A 20544-nucleotide genomic window follows, 5' to 3' on the forward strand; every position below is an offset into this window, starting at 1 on the left:
TTTTATGTAAATTCTCTATAAATGCAGTTGAGTTAAAAGTGCCATGTTTTCTTCAGAAATGTCAAGTACAAGTCAAATACAAGTACTTCAAAACTGAATCCAAGTACAGTAGTTACTTCCCACCACCGACCAAAACAACCACCCGAACCATGCTGAGAAGAAGGATCTACTTTATAACTCAACAATGACTCTTTCAGGGCAAATAATGACCCATTTAATCACCCACACAGTAGCTTATACATAAAGTGCCATTATAAGCATTTTATTTCTATGCAAAAAAACAAAAAACAAAAACAAAAACAAAAAAACCAAATCAACCCAGTGACAATCAGGATTCCTTAATGGGAAGGGCTGAATAGATTGTCATGGCTAAAAAAAGCAAATATTGAATGCAATTGTGAGACATTAGTTATGATGTGACTGGGTTCAAAAAAATCCCAGCAAATAAAGTGACAACCTCTCTGATGTTTCCCTGGAGGTTCACTTGGATATAACAGGACATTGAAGGTCTACAGACTGGGATGGAACTGAAGAGTTTCATTCCAAAATAACACATGCACCGTTGAAAATCAAGTGATATTATCTTTATAAAAATCATACTATTTCAAACAATTGAAAATAACATAAAGTCCTTGGCTGCAAAAGTGAAAACATCATTACAGGTTAGTTAGTCTGTACACTGGTGGAGCATCGGCTGATTCTACTCTAAATTTATGATAAACTGGTGCTTTGGAATAAATCTCCTGAAATGGCATCAAACTGCACAAACCCTCTTAATCTTTCAGAGCAACACATATATTTTTTAAATGTAAACAAGTTAAGGCCAATATTGTCATTAACAGACAATACTTGTACAGTATAAACAGTTTCTCTTAAACTGATAGATCTGAAAGCTACGACAGCAGACTCTTTCATAAGGCCTATTTCACAATAATCAACCGAAACACACATCTGGTTGGACATGTGCTCACTCGCTGGCCCATCAAATTTCACTTTTCTTCCCACATTTTCTTTTTTCTCTAGGATCACTACCCAGGCACACTACACTCCATCCACCGTTTCTTAAACTGACAACTTCCCTTCACGCAAAAACAACCTGCCGAAACCCGTCCTCAGACTGAAACCTTACACATTATACATCACTGCTGACTATATAAGACTTTGACTGTGTTTGGCAGGTTTGACGAGAGATGTTTAAGAGGAGGAGGAGCCCTGCATCAGCTGAGCTCCTGTGCTACAGAGGGCTGCTGTGGTGGAGATCCTTTGGACCACTGTGGAGCCAAAAGAATAATTATTTAAAATCAAAAGAATCAAGTTTAACCCTTGTGGTGTGATCTGTCTGTCTGGAGACATTTTACCACTGTGCAAGAAATTACTGTGGCTCTCATTAAGCAAGAGTAGGTGATACGGACGAACAAAATAATATTCTTTTTACACTGATATGACATTTTTGTGACAATAACGTGCTGAAAGTCCATTTGCCTTGATTGTCCCGGAGCTTTTGACCAAATCTTACAGTCCTCATCAGCAGATTAACTTTACTCAGTTACCATGGAACTATATCCTGTAAAGAAAGGCTGCAACTAATGGTGATTTTCATTATTGATTAATCTGCCAGTTATTTTCTCGATTAACTGCACAGTCAATAAAAAGTAAGCTGGAACTAGATACTTAATTTTTTGAATGATTAACAGGTTATACAAAAAATTTCTTGAGTAATCTACTGCCGATCGACTAAAGGATTAATCAACAATCATTTAAGTGCTGCTGGAAAGTTTGAGCATCTACATTTCCATGACAGCTGAGTCAACTCATTCCACTGACGAGCACTGTGTAATTTGATCAAAAGCTCCAGAACAAGCAAGTTAGGGGACTTTGAGTTGAGATCGTTTTGTCGATTGCTTTTTCCAAAGTAAAAACTGTGCTGTGATGCTGTAAGATTGATGCAGGCCAATTTCTGTCACTTTATATTTAGGGGAACATTTTGATAAGTTTAATTTTCTCTCTTTCTTTCCAGCTTAATGATTGTTATATCATGATACAGTATAATTCTACTTAAAGGACAGTAATCGTTAGTATTGCATTATTTCTTTGATAACAAGCAGACTTCATTACTTTACAGTAACCATTTGAACGTGAAAAATTAAACAAAAAAAAGGAAGGAATGGAAGGAAACTTAGGCAAAACCTCCACTAGAGGGAGCGCTTGGCCAGGGTGTTGCATTGCTTTGTTGCCATATAAAACTGTTGTGTCAGCACAGCCTCTGCACAGTGTAGGCTCAGTCTGTACCAGAAGTGTTTGGAAAGTGGATGAAATACAAAGTTGGCAAGAAATCACTGATTTAGACCTGTGATATGTGAAAGGGAGAAGAGAGGAAGAGTGAGATGGAGTCACACTGAGGCAAGGAAGGACACGCTTTGGTGAAAGTGAAGGACGGAGGATACAGACAGAGAGAGAGAGAGAAAGGGATTCACGACGTCCAGAAACACGAAGACACATCAGTGAACATCATGGCTAAAGCTGGGAGGGTCGCTGAGGGAGACCGGCAGATAAACACAGCATTTTTCATAAAGCCTGAACTCCCATGACTTTGGAAACTTGAACAGTAAAAAGGAAAAAACAAAAAAACAAAAAAAATCAACGGATCAAAACTGACATTTGGAAAATAGTCAATATATATAAAACACAGAAATAGCAGAAACAGAATAATAACTTTTCATAAGTCTTAACTGTGTTGCGAGTAAAGGACTGTGATTCTTTATTCTCCCTGTAAAGTGTTTGCTTCCTTCATTGCTCTGCATCTTATCCGACAAGAGTCCAGCAATGGCCGTGTAAACAAAACCCAAAAAAGGGGGGAAAAAATACGTCTGTAAGTGTGCATCCATGTGTTTGGCTGTGCACGACGCTACCTCCTCTCCTGTTCATTCTGTGATTGGCCCATTGGCCCAGAAGGAGCTGTGATTGGCTGGTTAAACCATTAGCCATCAGACCTCCATGTTTGGCGTGCCTCCACTTCTTCTGAGACAACCAATAGGAGTTCACAATTCTTCCCTCGCAGCTGCTGGCGGAGAAACTTCCTAGGTTGTGGTAAAATGAAAAAGCAAAGAGGAAAGCCACAGAAAAAATCCAAGTGAATTAAAAAGCTTAACAACATAATTCAAAGGGCCACAATTAAAAATGAGCAGACCTGCTTTAAAGCTGCATTCATTGATTTTTTTTGGCCACTTTAGGGCCGTGGAGCAAACAATGAAAAATTATTATTAAAGTGTTAGCAAACAAAAGCCTAATTAAATATCCAAGCAGATACGTAGCAACATTAGCATTCATTTGGATTTGTATGTTTCTGTCCACCTGACAAATACAAGTTCAATATCCACTCTCCTTTTAGCTCTGTTTTGGTGTCCACCAAGTCCTGAGGGCCGGCTGCTGAATGCTCCTCTATATTCATCAGCTTATTACTATCATTGTATGTCTGCTGCTTAGTGTTGGCCAGGTAGTATAAAGTTATCAGTTATCAGAGCGTTTTGCTAAAACGAAAAAACAAAACAAAACACACATTACACACTCACTTGAACTATTGTTGATATGAAAATATTCATTAGTGCAGCTTTAAAGCAACAAAGCCTTACAGGGAAGCAAGCATTCATACATGTATCTAAAGAACTCTGATGCTTCATACCAACTCTACCATAAACTGTCCTTTTTGTCTTCGGTTCCTGGCCTGAACCCAACAGTGTCTGACAACTACAGACATTTTTAAGATGCACTTTTAAGTTCAGTTCTACATAACACAGCAGTCCCAGTCTTTTCAGTTTTGTTTCCCTTGTTTCCCCTTGTTTCACTGTGGGCCGGGGCCCACTGGTGGACTGGGAAGGTATTGCAAGTGGGCTGACAAATCTTTTACAAATGATGTAATTAGAAATATATACATATAGTGTTTTTAAATATTTTAAAATGAAATAATCTTCATTGTTTTTTTCTCATATTAACGCCTATCACTGTGATAAGGCGTGAACTTTTATGTTGTTGCTGCCGGACCACGTTGTATACTTGTTTGGTATCTCAGTCTGAGTGCACGGTAAAAGATCACAACCATGGCAAAAACAGGAGTTTCAAAATGAATAGCTGGTTAGCAACAGGAAGAATTAAATTAACAGTCAAGAGACAGACGGTGAATCAACAAGTGATCTCTCCTCTGTCAAACAAAAAGAAATATTGAGTTTCCCCTGCTTTCAGCTCAGTCCTGAATGATTGATCGTTATCATTAAAACAAAAAGTGCTCTGAGAATGCTTTATTTGACATCTGTATTGTGACGGGGTCGGATGTGGGTTGCCAACATTTAGGTGATTCCCGAGTGGGCCATGAGTTGGAAAAGGTTTGGAACCACTACAACCGAACTGTTTTTCTTCTTCAGCATTGACAATTAGCACTTCCACATTATTAACGACTTCCTGCAGCTGCTTCATAGTAAAAAGAAACATTTCAGCAATGAAGGGATTCAATGCTTTTACTTCGAGAAAGCTTAGAGGTCTCTAACAGACTCAAACATTCAACCGGATCAATAGTTGTAAATAAATCAAATTGTTAAATGGACAGACCACATGGCCATCCTAAGACTAGTTTCAAATTAGGCACAAACCTAGTGTATTTCTCGGATACATCCTCTACATGGATACATCTATGGCCTCATTATTCTAAGCTTTATAGCCACAGAACAGTAAAACAATTAATATCGTAGCTGTCACGGTGAGCACACATGCCCCAACATTACACACATGTCCCATCGCTCTCACCTGAGCTCATCTGGATTGCCGATTGGTTGAGGGCTACGCAGTTTGGAGTCCAAATTGTAGTAGACTCCTCCCACCTCTCTGACTCCTATCCAGTGCTGGCGTTTGAGCGGCAGCCGGAGTGGCCCCCAGCGCAGGTTGGACGGCACATTCAGAATGAAGCCTGTCACGTTGGACAGCTCGATGCTGCCAACATCCCTGGAGGAAAAAAAAGGCAACATTTACTATTTTGTAAACTTCCCTTTTGTATCGCTAAAGGCAGATAAAGGATGAGCAGCAAGTTAAAATGTGTTTGTATATTTCGGAAAACTTTATGGGGAAATCGGTGCATCATATTGCAATTTTTAAGTGGTAAATTTGTAGGAAATTGCATAATCTGTACATTACTAGTGACCATTTTTACTAGAACAGAATATGTTTAAAGATCATTATATACACTTCAGCCAGCCTTTAATTTCTGTAGGACATGAAAATAAACTCTCATACACGGCAGGATTCACAGGATCATTACCTGCAATAACAATCACATTGTTTTGCAATTCACAATATGTTAAAAGAAATTCTTTAGAGTATCATAATATTCCAGTAGCTAGAAATGAAAACCAACTAAAGTGGCAGATTTATTTTCAAAAAGCAGGGATTGGTCATACATCATATGTATTTACTGCACTATGAAGTGCTTTTCATTTTGCCAGTTTCTATTGACGACTGTGATGAAACAGCACGTACTATGCTGCGTGGAGCTTTCTTTAATTTGATGGATTGGATGGAAAGTTTGTGCAGCAACACGTACAAACTTTCCATCTATCGAAAGTCAAACAGCCGTTAAGCAGCAAAAGGCTGAACTTTCAGTGTTCCAAGTTTCAGTATCAAATCGTCTGCTGTGAGACTGAAACACTGAAGCTACAGCATCAGACATGTCACAAAACTGCTCCCAGTGCATCAATAACAGAACAATTATCAATTTATCAATTATTTGTCCCCTCCGTAATTGTGTGATATTTCAGCTGTGATTTTGAACATTACTCTGTAATGAAAACTGTTGCTGGAAATTCAAATTCACACACACAAATTTTGTAGTTTGTTGCATTATCAAGGATGCTATTCGGAAGCTGATTGTAAAATCTTGGCCGTCAGAGTTTCCTGCACTTTAAATGGACACACTAGGAAGAGTTATAAGAAAAACAGTCTAGTCTCAGTTTGCAGCTCCATTACAAACACAACTTTGACCAAAACACAAATGTCATCTTTACTCCTCACAACTCTTTGAGAAAAATGTACAGAACTGAATGGAAGTGGCTTGTTATTTGTACTGTAAAGTTTAAGTGGTGATCTTTCAGTTGTTGGAGGTTGGAGTCTTGCAACATATCACCACTGAACAACAGCGAACATGTAAAAGGTTTTTATTTACAAACTATCAGTTGAATACAGTGGCATTGTTGTTTTTGTCCCTAGATTAAGAGTAGCTCTGATTTTGTTCCTGTTTTAGTCAAGACAGACAAACAGGAATTTGGCTTTTATGATAACATTAACATTAGACTGATAAAAGCAAGTCTGTGGCTGCTGTTGTTGTCAACAGAAAAGTAAGACTGATAATGAGGGAAACAGGAATGCTGATAAAAGTGTCTCTTGGACTTTGTCAATTGATGGAACTGCTGACTAATCAAAGAGCTCATTTGAGACCCATCTGATGAGGTTGCTGAGCTGCAGAGGAGGAACACAGGGAGCCTTTAGGGCATTTAAGGAAACACCTAGGACAACAGTGAAAACATACACAGCAGCTACAACATAAGCGATCACTGATAAAAACTCCACTGTAACTCTTAAAACATGAGAAAACAGGCGGTTTCATTGCTAGCTCTACATACCTTCTTTTATCCCACCAAACTGCCTCAAAACCTCGGGTCTGCAGGGCTGCCATAATGACATTTACATCGTAGTTCCCATTTCCCAGCATGCTCTTCTTATGAGGCGTCACCAGAGTGCTGGGAGAAAGCCTGCAACAAGTTGACAAGAGAGATTATCCACAACTTCTCATGTACATATGTACACATTTTGGTATAGCTTGTTGGACCAGCTCACCTCTGGTATATCTCCTGCAGGGTGTCCCGACTGAAGGCCGTCCTGTCCTGGAAGACGTTATTGAGCGCATGCAGGGCGCACAGCTCCCTCCGCTGCTTCTCATGATAAATGGCCGGAGGTGTCAGAGAGGACTGGGGAGGCGCTGGAGGGGTGAGGGAGGAACAGGAAGATGAAAGATCCTGCTGCTGCTGAGAGTCCCTGGGATCCCTGCACCTCTTCTCCTCCGCTCCAACCACCACCTCCCCTCCGCCTCCGCCTCCTCCTCCTCCTCCTCCTCCTTTCTGCTTGCTGACCTTCCAGGGCATGCAGCCCAGCTCCTGCAGGCCGCCTCGCCCTTTCCCCTTCCACTCCCCGGCTGGATACGGAGCACTTCCCATCCCTGGACGTTCACCACCGGCGCTGCCGCCACCTCCTCCAGTTCCACCACTACCTCCACAACTACTACCTTCAGGACGCTACATTGGCATCATGACAACCATTGCCATAGCAACCTCTCAGCCGCTCGGAAGAGAGGAGCTTGTGTGTCTCTGCGTATGGTCGAGAGGGAGGTGGGGGGTTGCAAGGTAAATGAGACCTGTGGCTGTTTAACACAGCAACACCTGCTCTTTCTAACGGATAGATGTGAAGAACGGTAACCAGGGGGGGAGGGCGCGAAAACTGAAACTCAAGAAAAAAAAAAAAATCCAAACAAAGATACTCCAGCTGCTCCCAAATGAAAATTACTCCTCCAACAACACCACAGTGGTGTCGTCTGTCAAATAGCCATTGGTTGGTCTCTGTGTGTTTCCACTTCCTCCATCCTCACTGTGTTTGTGTGCGTTGACAGTTCTTTCCATCCAGTCACCAAGCCTATAGCTTTGCAGTTCTTTCCATCACCAAACTGCTGACCAAGAAGCGTCACTTCCACTTGAACACATGCAACAGGAGTTAGAGTTGAGCAGAGGAAGGCACCTGATAAACACCTGAAAGACAAGACAGAAAGAAAAAGCAGTGATCCTATTATCTACTTTTGTTGTTTTGTTGTTGTTGTTGCAATACAAACAAGTCAGCAGAGCCCAGAGTGACATCTTGAAAACTGCTTACTTAACCTGAACAGCAGCCAAACACCTTAAACAACACTTGTTGTCGCTGGTGTTGACAGATAGCTGAGATAACAATAAAAGCTGCCACAATCACCTCCTGGTCAGCAGACCCCCAAAATGAGAAGAAGGTAAACATTTCCAGCAGCTTGGACTGGATAGAGGAAGCAGGCTGCTCAGTAAGCTAGCAACATATGACAACAGCCCCGTACACAACAGGACACACACATTACAGAGCTTACAGTCCTTTAAGGAGGAATAACCGCCGTTGTACCCTAAAACCATACATGTACAGATGCGATTAATCCGCGATAGTAACAGATATCTGGCGTTAGACTTGTGGCTGCTCTACGTGACTCCCGTGTCTACACCTAACACAACCATAACGGCTCCTTTACGCCTTATAACTTCGTTTTCTGTCACAGACCACTTACCCGGCCGTTTCCTGACGGCGGTAATACAGCTGGACTCCCATAAACCGGTGTGAAAGCTGAATAAACTCTCCTCTTTTTTTTCCCAAAGCCTGTTCAGTCCTTTGTCTTTGACACTTTTTTCCTGGTGTAGCTCTCACTCTCTTTCTCTCTCTCTCTCTCTGTCTCTCTCTCTCTCTCCGTCCGTGCAGACGCGCACATGCGCAGTAGAGTCCGCCTGGCTCCATATTGCTGTCACCGCCTGCGTCAGGAGGCAGTGGAGCAGTTCCTCCCTTGGGACTGCGAAAGCCTACATTTTCCACTTTATTCTCACCTGTGATAGGGCGCATTTAGATTAATTAATACATAAATAACACAGCAGTGACGTACGAGTCATAAAAAGAAGTTTGATGATTTGAGGTGTTAACGTGATTTCAATGCTTTAATCAGCTACTTTTATTTATCTTAACAATAGATAACATCACAACTTGTGTGTTAAGGGTGTCAACTTGTAGTGACAAGCTACAGATAATTATAAAGTCACCTCTGCAGTTCTCATCAGCTCTGAACCATTTAAGTCTCTTTGGTTTTTTTACGCCCTTAACTTTAATGTTTTGTTTCACCCTCACCGCTCTCATCAATTTTTTTCTTTTTAGATGTAGCAGGCAGGTGTTTTCAGAAAGGTAAGGTTAAAAATCCACTGTCAGCCACTAAAAAGCAGTTAGCAACTAGCATTTAGCACCCCAAGACCGTGTTTCCCTCAGGAGGGAAAACAATATGTCAATGTTGTATTTGCAATTTGTTTCCATTAACCCCAAGTGGCCGAAAACAAACAGGTATGTAGTGTGAGGTAAATACTGAATTTCGGTCTTCTTTTGCAGTTTGTTCCCCCTTCTGAATGGTAAAACAACGGCTGCTAACTCACGGTGTGTAATGATAATGGTTTCTTCCACCCATCCATCTACCTTTCCATCTGTTTTGCCGCCAGGCTCAGACTTGTGGTGGCAAGAGTGCAAGAAGGGAATATTAATTTTTCTTCATCCATATCCCACAGCTTCTCCTGGAGGATCCCTGAGTGCTCACAGGCCAGCTGAAACATAATGACTCCATTTCCATTTTAGGGTGAACTGTTCCTTAAATACTATTTTCTCTCTTTCTTTTTTTTTTTTAGGTTATAGGTCAGACTAGGCAACAGAACAGCAGACCAGTGGATGTCACGTTTTTTTCTTTGCCTAAGTTTATGCATCATCACCATCATGCCCATGAGGAACCTGACTGGTCTGCTGAGGGCCTGCACTGGTTGTAAAGTGCTCTTTCTAACCATAGATTCACTTTCTTGGTGTCATTTGTGTCATTAAGATCTGACCACCTACAAAATGCATTAATCCTGCAAGTGAAAAGTTAGTAAATGAAAGTGTGTTTAAACTGCACCACATTGACAGATGTACTTACAGGTCTTATATATGTCAATGCAACCTGTTACTGTTGTTCTCTGAGCACAGCAACTTAACACAGTCTGTAACATCACCAATTTGAGCTCATTCATATTTAACTAATTGTTATATTTTTGGTCTAAATGCCATTTCAGAGGCTTCGGGATGAAGCGCAGAGTGCATTAAGCAGAACTGCTGAACTCTAGTCGCAATGTGACTTTGGTTTATTTTCCCTGATCATCTTTAAAGTTTGATATCTCTGATAAATTATAGAAGACAGAGGAGGGCTAAGCACTGGAGCACAGTATGAAAACATGAGGCACAGTCCCATACAAAAGAATATACAGACACTGAAGAATTACAAAACATCAAAATAGGAAAATTAAGTTAGTGTGACCATGATATCTAACCAAAAGCATCTGCAGCACATTGAAAACCAAAAGGCCACCACCAGTAGTAAATTCATTTGGACAGTGGTAAACCAGCAGACTGACAAAAATACATCTGGCAGAGATTCATCCTTGCACTTAAAGTCAAAATTGCATGTTTAACACATGAATGAATCCTGCCTCCTTATTTTTTCACTGCCCCAGCCACAGAAACACACCATTAACACAACATTAACTCATTCTCCCTCCGTCTCATATTTACATGTGTCCCAGTTTTCTAGCCAGTGCAGAGGCCATGTCAGTTAGCAGCTCCTCTCTCACGCCGTCCTCCCTCCTCTGCAGCTCGTGGACGAAATGCCCCCTCAGTTCCTTCGTCTCCGTCACCCGCCCGGCCAGCTGCCTACGCACTGCACTTTGTGCCTCTGGGGGGCAATCTGGCCTGTTGTCCACCAGCTCAGGCCTCTGGCCGCACAGAGACACAGCCCTTCTCAGATCCCCTGTGTCCACATCCAGCAGCCGGTCTACAGTCCCCCTTCGACCCAGGCGGTCTGCATGGGTGAGCACTGGGATGATGTACCCCGTGACCCCTTGTCCGAACAGTTCCACGGTGGCTCGGATTGCCTGGGTAGCATCCTGGTCGATCCCCATGCTGGAGCCCGGAGCCCGGATCACCACCAGAAAGGCATGTGGTCCAGGACTGACAAGCTGAAGGCCCCGTAAAGCTTCCCTGGCTCTCTTGTTGTTTCCCAGTGAGAGCCCCACGAGATCCGGGGTGTCGATCACTGTAACCTCTCTGCCGTCCACTACTGCCCTTCGCTTGGTGCTTTCCATCAGAGGACCCACGGGTGCCCTTGTCTCTGTGTTGCCCAACAAAGTGTCTGCCAGGGAGGTCCGTCCTCCACCGGTGGGCCCAAGGAGGATCAGCCTCAGGCCTGGTTTGCTGGGACTGCTGCTGTCGGAGGGGTCACCGGACAGGTTCAGTATGCTGGTTGGATTGGTCTTTGACTCCAGTGCTCCATCTCTGGATGAGCCTACGGAGGTGATAAGGTTTTTAGATAATTATCAAGAAGATTTGCAGAAAAGCGTTGTTGTTTAACACCTGTTTTTTTCAATTATGAATCCACAGTTTGAATCTATGTGGCATGATAAAGTTTGTTTCTCAAACCTACAGTAACTCAAGCCGAGTGTCTTTAACATATTAACCAGACGGTTGTTAATCCAGAGCCAGTATTTTAAAATATTGTTTAATTAGCTGTTTCAGCTTGGATTGGATTGAGACAAAACTGAGATCATTTCAGCTGGTGTTGGATTTCCTGGCTGCAGTTAAGGTCCAAATTACTGTATCAAAAAACAACTGCAGCCTCTGGTTAAAATATCTTCCACTGGACAGAAAACATAGTGAGAGAAAAGGAGAAGAAGTCGAGTAACTGCAGAAAACTCGCAGCAAAGAAAAAATAAAGTGAACTGACCTGTGATGGCTTTGACCTTGGAGAGAAATGCTGTTGGAGGAACAGATGAGGAGTCAGTAGGCTTAACTTTTAATTATCACGCAGATCTGTCTTTAATTTAGCCCCGGTCCCTTCTATATATCACTCCCTTCTTCTGACCACCCAAACACACCCACTCTAACTGTAAACCTCTCCTGACCTGTTTACATCCACTATAAAAGTCAGTTTGCAGCACACAGTGAAGAGTAAACAACATGCATGCGACACTCACCTTCGATAAACCGCCACACTCGAGACAGCCATTTAAACAGGCTCTGGATTCCTGAGACACGAAACATAAAACAGAGAGGTCAGCATAAAGTGTGTCTTTTCAGCTTCACGGGTGATATATATGTTTTGTTTGTTTTTTTTCTTGCTTTGTACCACGCAGTGTTCCCACGAGGCGGCTCACCCAGCTCCATAGAGCTGACAGACCTGAGGCAGAGACAACAGCACGCATTAACGTTTTTTGATTAACGTGATTTTGTGTCATGTCACTCACAGACATGACAATCATATTAAGACTGTTGTTCTTATGTCAGCCGTCTCACTGACGTCGGTGACATACGATCCTAACCGAACTCACCAGTTATAGAGCAGAGGAAACGAATCGGCCATCGGATCAGAGCCGGGAGCGCTGCAGGGAAAGCAGAGTGCCATCAGTATCACAGCAGGGGTCAGGATACAGAACTGATGACAAATACTGTTTTTTAATAAGGGTATTATAATAAACATCAAATTATTCAAATTATTACAGTTCCCTAATTTCATGAGTTGCAAACTATAATTTAACCTTTCACAACAACCTTACACTTAAAAATAATTTGAATTTCACATTTAGATCATATACAGCATACACATAAAGATGGAAATATTTCAATTCCTATTACATGGAAGCTTTCTCTGTGAAGCTGCCCAACATTAAAAGACTGGAAAGCTGCATTTTGGACCTTTTGTGGTTCTCTAGTGTATCTATAAATAATTCACATATTAATTTCACAACTGTGTTTTGTTTTTTTCCCACACTGAGAAAAACAAGCACATGACTCCTATTGATTTAAAAGACAATGCTGATCTAATTCTGTTTCTCCATTTCTAACAGATAAACAAAGTTTGTGTTTTTTTGCTCTAGTTTCCACACTCACTATCTCTGTGGAGGACAGGTCAATCAATAAGAGAAACAGTATGACTAATACGTCACGGGATCTTTCTATCTTTACAAATCCATGAGAGTTTTCCTGCCGCTGAGTGACTGACTCTGTGAGAATCTGTAGAGGAGATACCCCACCACAGAAAACGCTCCCATCTGGACGCTGTTGCTGCTCAGCCACCAGCCTAAACAGAGAGAGGCGGAGGGAGTAAAACATGACATTAGTATCGCAGTGTTATACACAGCTTATCATGGGATTTACCTTTCCCCCAATTGTGAAACGCAGAAATGCTCTAAATCCCAGGACAACCCTATTGTTGAATGCAAGGCTTTGTGTGTGTGTGTGTATGTGTGTATGTGTGCATGTATATCCTGGATTATATTCACGGTAAATGCTCAGCGTTGAAATATAAAGGCTGACATCATCATCATCTCTGTGACAAAGCATTGTGGAATAGTGTTAAAAATGCATTTCTGTTAATTTTCTCAAAGTGTCAGAACTGAAAATAACAAGCTTCATTGCTTATGTTTATTTTCTTGTATTTATTTTGAAAAGCTAACCCGGAAGTCAGAAAGATTTTGCTGCACAATTGATGTTTTAGACTGCACAGTCTTAAGCATAAAACTATCCAAATCTAACATTTTGGAAAACATAAAGACACAATATTATAATATGAAATAAATACAATAAGTCCCCATTTAGCATTTAGCATTATCACAGAATGGAAGCTGACACACAGGTAACCCTCTGCATATTCTCCATGAAATACTGCCGACATCTTTAATGTCTTTAATGGTACTTTTGAGGAATCTTTAAAGTTCCACCTCACCCGAGTCCTCGTAGTTGTCCTTTTCACACTGACACTCCATTTCCATGCAGCTACCAGACTTTCAGCCAGTTTCAAGGTAGCGAGAATGAGCGACAGCACTTCTGCTCACACCTTCCAATATAAAAGTTCAAAGTAACAACATTGTTTTGCAACGATTATGTGATTGAAAAAACACTGATATCAAGATAAAATCTGTTTATTACAGTATACAAGAAGTTGCTAGATATCTTTTTGTCCCACAGTCAAATCAGACCTTCCATAATCAGCCAGATGTACATTTTCAAAATACAGCAAAGTTTCAAGAAAAGGGTGAACTAAAAAAGAAAGGCTAGATAGCTCTATACTGTATATACAGAACAATGTAGTTTAAAGGTCTGTTTTAACATCAGTGACAAAATGTTCCTAAAGCTCCATTACCTGGTGTGTGTTCCGACAGAGCGTCCCCAGGAGTGCCATTTACTTTCAGTGTGTCAAAACTTGATGTAGCTCACGTGGTCAAAGTTGTATGTGATCCCTTCTTCCTGGTGTTGTGCAGCAGCATTTGCCTGCGCAGGCCTGCCCTCAAGAGGAACTCTGCTTCTGTTTTATTGTGCTGTGTGACAACACAATGCACTGAAGAGGTCCAGGTATGCTGATAATGCTACGGCCTTATTTTGAAAGGACACACCTTTTTCCATGCTTCAAGAAGAACTGGAAATACCACTTAAGATATAAAGAACAGCGACTCGTGCAGTTACTGAAATGAAACAAGTTCGATGGAGGGATATAAAAGATTTGTTTTATTTATGCAAATAGAAGATTATCTACAAATGTTCTCACTAGTTATGACAGCTTCATGACCATGTTTGTATTACAGTTTATTCCAATGCACATAATGTTGCAACCCACAACAATCAGACTGAAACTTCTTGATCATTAGAAATTACTTCTTTTTTTATTTTAAACACTCAAACAAAAAAGTTATGTAATGTGAGACGGACACAGGAAGCGCTGGGAAGCACGGAACAACGTTGCCTTTCGAAAAGGGATAAAGCAGCAGCAGGTTTAATCTTATCTGTCCCAAAATTCACAGGCCACACAGTAAATATAAAACCCATTACTTGCCTGTGAAATAAAAAAACAAAATTTACAAGAACGAGGAGCAGACACAGTTAGCCTGCTCGTGAAGGCACAGAGAGTCAGATATCTTAACTCCTCAGGAGCCCAGGTGGCCAATCAGAGCATCTATCAGTTCCTGCTTCTTGGTCCCAGTGGTCCGAATCCCAAAGTGTTTACAGGCCTCCTTCAGCGCCGCCACAGTCAGCTTAGCCATGGTACCGTTCTGCACATGGGCCTTCAGCTCGTCCTCTGACACCTCCACTTTGGGCTTCTTCTCAGCTCCGCCTCCGGTGGGTGCTACAAATTCAATCATGGACGAAACATTCAGTCAAAAAGAATAATCAGATTAAAGCTTGCTTCATGTCAGTGTTGACTTTGAGCTCTGACCTGTTTTGCGTTTGGCGGCTGGTTTGGTCTCGGGGTTGTAGTCGGCGGGGTAGACCAGATCTTTAAAATCCTGGACCAAAGGACCCAAACGATTGTCAATCTGGTCCACCTTTGGCACTGAGGGAGAGAAGGAGAGAGACAGGCAGAGAAAGTGTGAGACGAAGAAACAAGCAGTGGTTGAGGTTGAGCCACAAGAGGAAACCAGGATCTCTGTTTTTGTCTGCATCTTACTGATGAGGTCGTCTATCTCTTCTGGAGCCACCATATCCAGAGCCAAGGCCTCCAGGTTTCTGTAATGCTGCTGGATGACTGGGTTCTCAAAAGCATCGCTCCTGCATTGCGTTACAAAGAACCAAAACACTTAAGAGAAAGAAATCAATTAAATTACCTTGTTATGAACAGAGATAATACTTGTTATTTGTAATTTTACTATCACAGTCTCTATAAATGTGATGTTATAAATAAGTACAGCACCCCCGTTTTTTCACAAAACAACTTCTTGAGCATCTATAAACTAAAATCTGTGTGAAGCACTGAATACATGCGGCTACCTGTATTTGAAGCGGAGTTTGTAGACTATCTCCTTCATCTTGTCCACCGATGTTTGTGAGGCGACCGGGGCCTGGGGAGCATCCAGAGTCCGTATGTCGTCAGCGTACGGCAGGAAGATGACGTTGAATCCTGATACGGGCGAGAGAAGACAAGTTGTCATGAAGCTACAGTAGCTACAGTGACCTAGACTAGTCAGAAGTGAGATCAACCAAATACAGCGGTGATGACTGCAGAATGAGCTGAAGTTCATTAGTCAGTTTAGTCGCAGCGGCGTTTCACCTGGTGGCGTAATCTGTACTTTCCCCTCATCGACCTCTTCTTTCTGAGGCACCAGGGCAACAAATCGAGGTGGGTAGTTTCGGCGGGAGATGTAACGGCACAGAGCGAACACGTTCCTCTCGCTGCACTTGGTCAACAATGCAGAGAACAGACACGCGCTGCCTGAGGAGGGAAAAACCGTTTACAGCTCAGTGAACACTGTAAGGCGCTTCTGATTACTAGGTCCAGTAAAACGCATATATTGAGAAATCACCATTTTATCAACACATATAAAAATATTAGCACATATGTTTGAACACATAAACAATACAGCTGCACCACTGGGGAAAAATAAATCTGATTCTTTGGGCCTTATCTCGCACTCGGAGCAATGTATGTGTCTCTGCTAGTTTCAGACTGATGCAGTTGTCATTTTCCTGTGCCCACGTTGTTCAACCAGCAGATACACAGATCCACTGTCGTGTCTGTCTTAAAATGAGGCGTGCTCAGGGTCATAAGCAGCTGGTTCTGCATGACTCCACTGCTCTGACAGAGATCTGTTTCCTCTGCAGGGAAGTGTTCTCTCTCACTACACACACACCTGGCTTTTAAAAGGGAATAGGAGATGGCACTCTCCGAATGGTTTATTGCATGTTTCATCCAAAATGTAGAAAGTACAAAGAAGTGCGGCCATCTTGAACAAATTTCCAACCATTTTCTATTTTCTCTGCCATTAAACTGGCAAAAGCGAATTTGGACACTTGACAATTTCCTACATGAATTGGGCTTCATGTAGAAAATAGTCAGTACTGGTCTCTGAGTTATTACTACATATCAGTCTTTCATGTTGTCTACTGGTAATGTGGTTCCTCCCTGACTACAGCAATATAAGAAATAAAAAAAAGAGGTTATGTAATATCACAGTGTGCCATTTTCTACCGTTATATAGGTGCAGTAAAAGGTTCTAGTGCCCCACGATTATGTGAATCTTTATTGATCTCCACCAGATCAAGAAAATCTTTTGACATTACAAAAGCCACATCACTAAAACTTCTCACTCCAAAACTACAAAAACAAGTGAATACAGTGACTCTCAAACATCTTTCCATTAGCAAAAATGTAAACGTCATACTATTTGGAAATATCATCATAATCAGAACTGTTGTTTTCATATTTCTTCCTATCAGATTTGAAATCAGATACAGACAGACACTCAGTACCTTTAACCTCATCCTCCTCAGGATAGAGGAAGACAGCAGGACGGATATGGTGTTGCACTTTGAGCTTCTCCATAGGTTTGAATCCAATGAGTAACAGTCCAGGGTCATAAAACTTCTTGATGGCGTCCACCTCGTCCTTCTCCATCACTATCTTCTTTCTGCCATACACCTACAGCAGACACACACCACGCACAAAGAGAGAAAAGAGCACCAATGAAATCACTGAAATGTGTACTGATGGTCAACTAAATTAGAATTATATTTAATCCGGTCTTACCTGAGCTTTCTTTATCTCACTGGGCAGCAGCAGGCTGCCAGTCTGGGTGTGGAAGGTGCGGGTTTTGCTGCGGACCGGCTCGTTGGTTTCCCTGTAAAGTCTGATGGCTCCAGGTTTTCGGGCTGTCACAGCGGTTGCATAAATTCCCACAGCTAAATTTATGCCTTCACCCAGACACAGCTTTAACCTAAAGATGGCAGGGAGGGAGGGATGATGTGAGCGAACAGGAGGGAGGAAGAGTTAAGTGATTAAAAAGACACAAATATTGACCATACAGGAGGAAGAAAACACAGATCAATAAGTTTAAAAAAGAAAAAAGGAGAAAAAATGTGACAAAAAGCAGGAGGGAAGATATAAGTTTTGTCTTTCTGAAATGTAAACTAGTCAATTATCTGTACCTCGCCATGGCTCTCTTCTTCTGCTCCTTGGCCCTCACCCTCTTCTGGAGGTCCTCCAGTTTGTTACAAGGCTCCAGCTGCAAGCCCAGCTCACTCTCATCCTCTGGTGGACTTACAATGTCACAAAAGAAGAGTGAGACATCGAAGCCGCCTGGTTTCATCAGGTGCATCAAATCAATGACAACACCTAAGAGAGAGGGGAAAGGGTCAGGTCAAATACAGGCCGAGTCTCTACTTATGCTGTCATATGATTAGACAAACAGCGATTTTTCCAAGGGAAGCTTTAATCCAAAACAGTGTTACAGGTTTGCATAAAAGACCAGCAGCCTTTGCTTTTCAGACCCACCTGTCTCTTTGAGGTCGCCGGCCTTGGTGCGAGCCTGTCGGTCCTTTGTACTGTTGCCTCCGTGTGGTTCATCCCTGCAGGTGAAGATCATGAGCCTCTTGTGTGAGAGGCGAAGCTTGATGTCGTTGTACAGGTTGGCACAGCACCACAGGGCGTCACCTAATGATGTCTCTCCGCTGCCCATGGTCTCTGCAGCAAGCTGGGCACCTTTGCCCCCCCGCAAAGCTTCCACATCCTGCACTCTCTTCGCCCCTGTGGAAAATAAGGAAACAGACAAGATGTACACGAGGAGACAGATGCCAAAAAACAGAATGTACAGGGGTGTAAGAAAGATATGTTTAGAAAGTTAAAATATTAATTAGAAGGAAAGAAAAAGTTGTTAGTTGCCATGTGTTAGTTTGACAAATGTAGTGTCTTACCAGGTTCGTCCAGGTCGTGGTAAACGTAGACGTGCTTGAATGAGTTCCTGGGGTTTTTGCTCTGTTCCGTGCCGAAGAAAACAAGAGCCATCAGGTCCCTGTGACTGCTGATGATCTTACTGGTGTACACACTGCGCACAACCTACGTGGACAGAACACAGACAATTATTATCAATATCTGAGAAGAAAAATAAGAAAAATTTGTAATGATCTGATTCTATTATACTCATATGCAGCAGATAGGCTTGAGGGGTTTGCAGTTTTTAAAACAATTTCAGGCCAAAAGATTCTGTTTTCCTACAAATGACTGAGAATTTTGCGATCACGATGATTTACACTTAAAAGAGCCTTTCCCTAACAACACTCTTTCAATTCATACATAATATTTTAGCAAGTTTCAGCACATTCCATGCAGTTCTTGAACATGTTAGGATTTAGATAATTACCTAACTCAATTTCCAAACATTTCCACATGTTTGAAAATTGAGTCACAGTACGAGGATGACTGTTGCACCAAAAGTGATGATACACATCAAAAACAAAGCAAGAGAGACAAAGATAATTGACCATCTTACCTGCATAGTCATGTCAAAGTTGGAGGGTTGTCCATCTTCTCCTTTGATGAACATTTCCTTGGAGGCGTCAACCAAGAACACCAAACTGTCTCTCCCTGTGATTTTGTAATCTCCTAACAAAGACAGTGAGCCTGGTTTGTTTTGGGGTTACTTTAAGGGTTCAGACAGTCTTATTTCTTGATATCACATGCTATCTGATTACATATTTAAACTCCCATCACTTGTTAAATTACATTGTAATGCCACTACATGGCATCAAGTCAAAATTGGCACATGCAGTTCTCTAATTAGTGAAATGCAGAGTGAAATGAAGAAAATCTGGCAGAGAAGAATAATGGCGAAAACAGAGGGATTGATGGCAGCTGATCCTGCATCATTTGCACTGCAGATTAGGTATTAAGGCGGCTTTCATCTCACCTCCAGATTGCTCTCCTTCCTCCTGCTCTTCCTCCTCATCCTCATTTCGGTAGTAAGCGTTCCACTCTGCCATTAGGACTGCTTTTGGTTCTGTCAAAGGATTCAGCAGATTCCCATAAAGATCCCATAAAACCCAGAGGTTTGTTGCTGCTCAACCAGGATTTAGTAACTCTCTTAAAAGCGGTGAAGTTTACAAATAACGTTCAAGTAAAATATGTTTTGCAGAACTCAATTTTACAGGAGGTCACTTAAAGCTGCTGCAGCTCTGTAGTCTCCTGATGTGTTTACAGAAAGTCTGAAGGGACAGTTCATTCAAACATATAAACAGAAGCTGTATTAGGACCTAGCACTGATTCCAAGCTGCATCAAGTTTTTGTTTTTAGTAGTCCTACTTCATGAGCAGTTATACCACAGGTACAGTGGCAGTATTAAGGCACAGAGTCAAAATGTTTGTGATATCGTCAGTATTGCCCTGACGTTGAGTGACTTGCTGTGCTCCTTCAAAACTTTATTTTAACCAAATAAATTTAGTTACTTTAATAAGACATAAGTAATTATATTAATGATAGAGCCAATCGAAAACATTACCGATATTGAATTATTATTAATAATGTTGGATGAACTGGGGTTTCAACAGGCAACGTAATGTTAGCTAGCTTAGCTTGTAATTAGCCACTGTACATTTTATAGGATTTCGAGGTCACTTAGTTCAGATCTGTATCTTTCTAATGGTGCACACAAACTATAAAGCCTAAACACATTACAAAACAACATAGATAGATAGGTACTGAGCCATCGCAGCGGCATGCAGTAACTTACCGTCCTCGGATCAAACTGTACACAAGTCCAGACTAGTTTCAATGACTGGCGCGTTCAGGTGGGTGAACAAGCACACTGACAAATCGTAAGGAAAAGGACTCGTCGTCTATTCGACACTTGTCTGTCA

General features: G+C 41.8%; 3 protein-coding genes across 3 annotated transcripts; all 3 read right to left on the reverse strand.

Moving 5' to 3' along the window:
- Nucleotides 1–153: 153 nt before the first annotated feature.
- On the reverse strand, nt 154–8552 carry josd1 (Josephin domain containing 1). Its single transcript, XM_023395492.2, has 5 exons — nt 8387–8552; nt 6874–7835; nt 6660–6788; nt 4795–4989; nt 154–3077 (listed from the first exon to the last, which is right to left on the reverse strand). The coding sequence occupies exons 2-5, from the start codon at nt 7248–7250 to the stop codon at nt 2978–2980; spliced, it is 801 nt and encodes a 266-aa protein (XP_023251260.1). The 5' UTR covers nt 7251–7835; nt 8387–8552; the 3' UTR covers nt 154–2977.
- A 1449-nt stretch (nt 8553–10001) lies between these two features.
- Nucleotides 10002–14179, reverse strand: LOC111646113 (GTPase IMAP family member 8-like). The gene is made up of 8 exons (XM_023395526.2): nt 14069–14179; nt 13652–13762; nt 12929–13006; nt 12258–12308; nt 12056–12106; nt 11904–11954; nt 11654–11683; nt 10002–11215 (listed from the first exon to the last, which is right to left on the reverse strand). Exons 2-8 carry the CDS (start codon nt 13695–13697, stop codon nt 10443–10445), a joined length of 1080 nt encoding a protein of 359 aa, XP_023251294.1. The 5' UTR covers nt 13698–13762; nt 14069–14179; the 3' UTR covers nt 10002–10442.
- Nucleotides 14180–14407: 228 nt separating this feature from the next.
- On the reverse strand, nt 14408–20512 carry xrcc6 (X-ray repair cross complementing 6). Its single transcript, XM_023395506.2, has 13 exons — nt 20418–20512; nt 19599–19688; nt 19182–19294; nt 18607–18748; nt 18188–18439; nt 17842–18028; nt 17444–17630; nt 17167–17335; nt 15968–16129; nt 15688–15817; nt 15368–15468; nt 15137–15253; nt 14408–15046 (listed from the first exon to the last, which is right to left on the reverse strand). Exons 2-13 carry the CDS (start codon nt 19669–19671, stop codon nt 14847–14849), a joined length of 1833 nt encoding a protein of 610 aa, XP_023251274.1. The 5' UTR covers nt 19672–19688; nt 20418–20512; the 3' UTR covers nt 14408–14846.
- Nucleotides 20513–20544: the final 32 nt, after the last annotated feature.

This window comes from Seriola lalandi, unplaced genomic scaffold (assembly GCF_002814215.2).
Source record: "Seriola lalandi dorsalis isolate HSWRI2012SDOR001 ecotype SW California unplaced genomic scaffold, Sedor1 jcf7180002054965, whole genome shotgun sequence".
Taxonomy (NCBI): domain Eukaryota; kingdom Metazoa; phylum Chordata; class Actinopteri; order Carangiformes; family Carangidae; genus Seriola; species Seriola lalandi.